Genomic DNA, 6,000 nt, shown 5'->3' with positions numbered 1-6,000 from the left:
TAAAATGTTGCAAACATTTTTTTTCCTGGATTCTTATGAAGAAATAAACTCAGGCCTAATGAAATCAGCAACACCATTTCTCAAACATTGAAGTGAATCATTTTATGGAAACCAAACTGTTGCCAGGAAAGTTTTTAATGGTATACTTGTACATGACATTGTGCTGAAGAATTGATGATTACATTCTGCCACATTCCATGTTTCATTTACAAATTAGCATTGCCTTGGTTTGTCTGCACATTACAGTTAGACAGAGCTACACAATAATGCAAGCCACAGGCCAAGCTGTAAAGGGAAAACTGATGGCTCTGGTAAATTAGCCATCTCATGTAACTGGCTACAGAAAGAGCAACTGACGGAAAATCACAGTGCCAAACATATCAAATCCCTAAATATCTGTTCATTTTGCTTAAAGCATCACATACAGTGTTTAGATCACTGCGGAGGTCCTGGACAACATTTTCTATACTCCTGGTATCCTTCAGAATCTCAATGCTTTGCGTATATGGATTGAAGTACACAGAGAAGGGACGATTGATTGATTTGGCAAAGTCCCTGAAAGGAAAAAAAGAAAATTAACTTCCTTTTTTTTCTTTTTTTTTTTTTTTTTTTTTTTTTTTTTTTATTCCCAGCCACTAAAGAAGAGAAAATTTTATTTTTGTGTCAAGGAAAATAATTTACCTCATCTTTTCTTTGGCCTCTTCAAAACTCTCTGAAACAAAGTAAACTTCCTGGAAAGTAGTGATAAGGCATTCTTGCAAACAGGTTGTCTTTGGATCGAATGTTTTCACATTGGCCTTGTCAGAGAGAGCATGCTGCAAAATACACCACAGGATCTGTTAAATGGATTTTGATAATGCTGTGTATCAGCTGCTCATAGATAAAGCTTTTATATCGTTGTCCTGTATGTTTCACACTAATTGGTAGCTTGTCTTGTTTTACATACAGCATTTTTTCAGTTTGAACAGTCAACAGAATTTGTTATTTAAAAAGCTCTTACTGTGGGAGATGGTTTTTCCCCTTAATAATAAAATAATAAAGAGGAAGTTAGAATGCGCCTGCCATGAACATATACAGATGTAAATGTTCAGATGGAAAAAGAAAAATCATCAAATAACCATTCTTGAAAAATTAACTATACAATTCCAAATATATATGTCCCCAAAATCTCATTTAACTAGCAGAATCTTCATCCTGGTGGGTAAATTGGGTCTGACTAAACCATTCATGTAATCTGTACTTTACATTTTCAAGTTAAAATCATATAGTATTTTCCTGACAGCAAAAGTGAAACTACATATCTGAAAACCCATTCAATAGTGGCAATGTATTGCAAGACAATGAAATACATTACTCTTCTGCCACACAACCTGAGCAATAATGCTTCACATAGTACTGCAAAGAAAAAATAACTAAACAGTTATAGATAAGTACAAAAGAGACATTGGGCAGATAAGGCAAATGCTACACAGGGCAGAGATTTCTGATCAGCCTTTCTCCTTATATGACTTGCACAAGTCACTAGAAAAGAGAGGTTCAGAACTGAAAATCAGGTACTGAGACATTTTCCAGGAAAATGTTTTCTCACTCCCCTTTCAACTTGAATACTTGGGTTGGCTTTTGGATCTATCTTATCTTCTAGAGCACACATATTTTCATTCTCAGTCCTCTGTTACAGAAGTATAAGGTAAGAAAGCAGAGCATATTTAGGTCACCTTTCAACCTTCTTTTGTCCCCTGATATCTATAGAGAGTGAAGATGTGAATGAAAAGCATAAAGAAATGACAGGGAGGGAGCAGATCCCTGAGGTCCAAAGGTGCCTCTGATTTCTTCACTTTCCACCTGCATGGACATTCTTTATAGTGGAGTAAAGTGTTAACCTTAAGGTATTCACCACAACTTGTATCCTTGCTCTTGCTTATGCTCATTCCTAATTCCCTTTGAAAGGCTCTGAAAATATCATACTAACTCTCAACCTGAAGTCTCCAAATAGCAGGACAGAAAACTGGAACAAGAGCCTCTTCCTCCCACCTCCTCTCTCTCCAAAAATAAATACATGAAAAATTAATGCATGGAATCCTAAAATGTTGGGGAATTAACTTTCTTTAGTACATGTAGCTTTTCCTTCTCACAAGGTTTGCTGTTTCTAGCCAGCCATCAGTTAAACAGGTTTGAAAACAAATATTAAAAATGGTCTCTCAACCATCATCCTCTTTTAAAAGGACTGCAGGAACAGGCTTACATTATTAGGCCCCTGCCTATATCCCTGTTGTCACTTTCTCTTTGCAGAACCATGATGTGCTTGAATGCTTATAAATTAAGGCATTTATCTCCTATCAAAATAAATTTGCCTTTTTTCACTTGGAATTATAACAGATTCCCTGGAAGGGTGTCTACAGATAAAAATCTCCTCTAAAGGTGCCTTTGTACTTCCAGGTGAGACTTGGTGGCTCAAATGGCTAAAGCATAAAGTTTCAAAACTCTGAGTGGACTGAGTGAGGTTGATTCCTTGCAGGGAATGAAAATGATGATACAGGCCATGATTCTGTAGGAACAAACTACTTCTGGCTCATGGATTCTTTCCTGTACTGTGAAAGGTTCAACAGAAAGGGTGATGCTGTTAACTTTTCTACTTGCTAATGGCCTTTAATGGGCCAGGCCTAGTCCTTGGGACTAAGTTATCAGCATGGAGAAGGCAGCCAGCCTGTGGCTCCATCATTGTGAACAGCTGTTCTAGTCACTGAGCCCTAATTTTATAAAAGGTAAGAGTTCAAAGAGAAGGAAAGGCTGATGCTATCACAGAGGATGTCCTCTGAGAAAGCCTTTCTAGTTATTCTCCTCAGATAATCCATATGAAATGACTGATCCTTTCTGGATCCCAGTTTAGTTATACATGAACAGAGCTGCTGCTTCACAAAGCAGCTCTGCAGAGAGTGGAACATGAGGACTGCAGCACATGTGCATCCTGGAAACCAAGGGTAAAGTATTCTATTGACATGCCTTCAAAATAAGGTGACAACAGAGCAGTTATTCTTAGGATTGCAGTTTGGAAACAAAAGGTGTACATTCTGGTGCATTCCCACCCGAGACACCTGTCTCCCCTTCAAGTTCTTTTGGCTCTTAGATCAAGTAGGAATTGTCATGGCTACCAAAGCAATGTTTCCATCTTTGCAAGTCTGGATGGTGCTTTCAAATTGCACAGCCTGGCATCTGTAACATCTGCTATTGAGTTGATATGCTGACACCAGCAATGCCAGAGTTCAGCAATTGAAAAGAGCCTGCAGACAAACCTTCAGAGACCCTAAACTATCTCATGTGGACTAGAATGGTCAAGACACTGACTCAAAGCTGACCAGAGCATTTACCAGAAAATTTACAGTGCTGTAAAATGCTGGTCCTTGACAATCTTGATATTTTGAAGTAGATAATCTCAACCCAAAAAAAAAATTGTCGGGTGTGTCCAAAAGCTTTCAGCTTCCAGCCTGTGTTTTTTAAATACATGTTATTCACTTGTGGTTTGGTTGGAGATTCAGTTCTTTAGTGAACTCAAATGAGTAAGTACCCAATATGTATTTCTCCATGAGAAACCTCTAAGTTATCCACCTCCAATGAGATGTTAGAGCTAGCACTCATGGAAAACAGCTTTTGGTAAAACTGGGCACCTCACCATCTTGTGGATCTGTGATAACAGTCTCTAACAGCCCACTCATACAGACTGTACTGGTAATGCTAGTAATACTGTTGGTGAGTCTTCTTCAGTTCAAGAAATAAGAATTTGGAGTGAAACTTTAAAATGAGTCATCACTGATTCTCAGGAAAAGCGGCAGTATCAGACAGCTTAAGAAGTAGACAATCATTTGTGCTGAAAATAAGCATAACAATAAAGAAATGCTTCCACTCCCTGCCAGATGAAAGGTTAAAAGAGTGATTCAGGTGCCTAACAACAGGTGTCTAAGGCCTAGGCTGTCTGATGCATTGTACAGAGAATGGAAGATACAGCACAAGATCTAAAGAAGCCTTTTACACATTTCTGCAATGGCAGCTGGTCAGAAATACTAGGGCATGTCAGATGGCACCAGGCATTTACACTGCACGACTGTGAATAATTTCCTAAGTGATCACTATCACTGACACAAGAAAAAAGAGTTTGGTCTTGTAATTCCTCCTTTGAGTATAAAAATGGATTGCAATAATGCAACTCAGAGCTTTTCAGGCTTGAGAAAGGAAATAAATGAAATAAAACCCAAAGAGTAAAATCTTCAGCAGGCAAGGGGAAAACTTGAGAAGAGTTATAAATACTGCACTGTCTGAGAAGTACAGGAGGGCAGAATAGGAACACAGGTGAGAAGTTGTGTGAGTGCCAGTACTGATTTTATCGCCTTGTTTTCCCAGGAGGAGTACATAAAGTATTGAAAAATCTGCTCTTAAATGTTTTCCTGCTTATCTACAAAATGTGTTGTGAATCTGACAGTGTCCTGTATTACCAGAAAATTTTGTTCAATTGTGTAATTTTAGAGAAATTCTAGAAAAATATGGAAAATCTCTCTATTTAAAGATTCTTAAAATTAGCATCTGGGATCCAGGAGTTGTTATCTTCATCCTCTTCAGAAAACAGAGCCAAAATTTGCATTTTAATATTTTTGGTTATTAAGTCTAATGCTGGCACTTCTTAAATGATCATTAAAACAAAGTAATACAATTGGATACTGTACTTGACTTTAAATATTTATAGAGAGAGATTTTAAGTCTACCTCTCTGTTCAATATAGAAGCATACAACAGGGATATATGACTTGAACTACAGCCAACTGTAGCTGATAGGAGACTCCTTTAATGAAAGAGTTCAAGAGAGCATCACACAAATTAAATGGATTAAAGTTTCCAAAGACATTTGAACTGTTTTTTAGAAACAATTTTAATAATTGAAATGTACATTATTTCCACCTTATCTCTAAGTCCCAAATACAAACTGTGTAATAGTGTTAGCTAGAGTTAACCTGACTATATTAGGCAGAACATTTTATAACTACTTACTATATTATTCTACTCCCCCCAGGCTTCATTTTTAATCTTCTCTTTCTCCTTATTTTGTTGTCCTTTTAAAAGTTTTTTTACTTGATGTTTTCATAGCATGCACATAAGGAGATGCATTTTTCATTATCTGAAATTTTAGGTCTAAATACTGAGTGGGGAAAAAGATTTCAAGGGAATCCTATAGTGATAGGCTGATGTACACATTCCTCTAGCTTTTACAGTTATTTGTTACTAGAGCTGTTGACCAGATTTGTGAAGTGGAGCAGTGTAATACAGAAACAGGGATGACTGAACAAGCCATTCAGTCCTCCAAACAGCCCAAATACTGCTTGCCATTTCTGCCTTACAAATTGACTCATGTACCTCCAGAAATTTATACAAATTATACATAAAATTGGCCAGCATTTTATTTCCTGTGCATACCACTGCATTGAAAAGAGAGCTGATAGGGAGAGAAGTTGGAGAAAGGCTTTTCTTCTTGCTCACAAAAGCATATTAATAAAAAATGCCTGTGCAGTCTCAAGGGCACCCTCAGTAAATTTGCAGAGAACACCAGTTTGGGCAGGAGCATTGTTCTGATGGAGAACAGGAAGGCTCTGCAGAGGATCTGGACAGGATGGATCAATGGACTGAGGCCAGCTGTTGAGGCTCACCAAAGCCAAGTGCCAGGTTCTGCACCTGGGGGCCATCAACCCCAAGCAGTGGAGAGTGGCTGGAAAAGGGCACATCAGAAAAGGACATGAGGGTGCTGGTCAACAGCTGAGCAGGAGCCAGGAATGTGCCCAAGTGGCCATGAAGGCCAATGACATCCCGGTCTGTATCAGCAATAGTGTGGCCAGCAGGACCAGGGCAGTGACTGCCCCTCAACACTGGTGAGGTCATACCTCAAGTCCTTGTCCAGTTTTGGGCCTCTCACTCAAAGAAAGACATTGAGGCTCTAGAGGGTGTCCAGAGAAGGGTACTGGAG

At 38.5% G+C, this 6,000-nt stretch overlaps 1 protein-coding gene across 1 annotated transcript in view; it reads right to left on the bottom strand.

Annotated features, from left to right (window-relative positions):
- Positions 1–380: 380 nt before the first annotated feature.
- Positions 381–6,000, bottom strand: part of TPH2 (tryptophan hydroxylase 2) — a 50,011-nt gene continuing 44,391 nt past the window's right edge. Inside the window, exons 10-11 of the mRNA XM_030238233.2 lie at positions 682–815; positions 381–555 (exon numbers count right to left, since the gene is read on the bottom strand). Of these exons, the coding sequence (XP_030094093.1) occupies positions 381–555; positions 682–815 (309 nt within the window). The remainder of the gene's footprint in view (positions 556–681; positions 816–6,000) is intronic.

Source organism: Serinus canaria, chromosome 1A, assembly GCF_022539315.1.
Source record: "Serinus canaria isolate serCan28SL12 chromosome 1A, serCan2020, whole genome shotgun sequence".
Taxonomy (NCBI): Eukaryota; Metazoa; Chordata; class Aves; order Passeriformes; family Fringillidae; genus Serinus; species Serinus canaria.
This window is presented reverse-complemented; position numbering and strand designations above follow the sequence as displayed.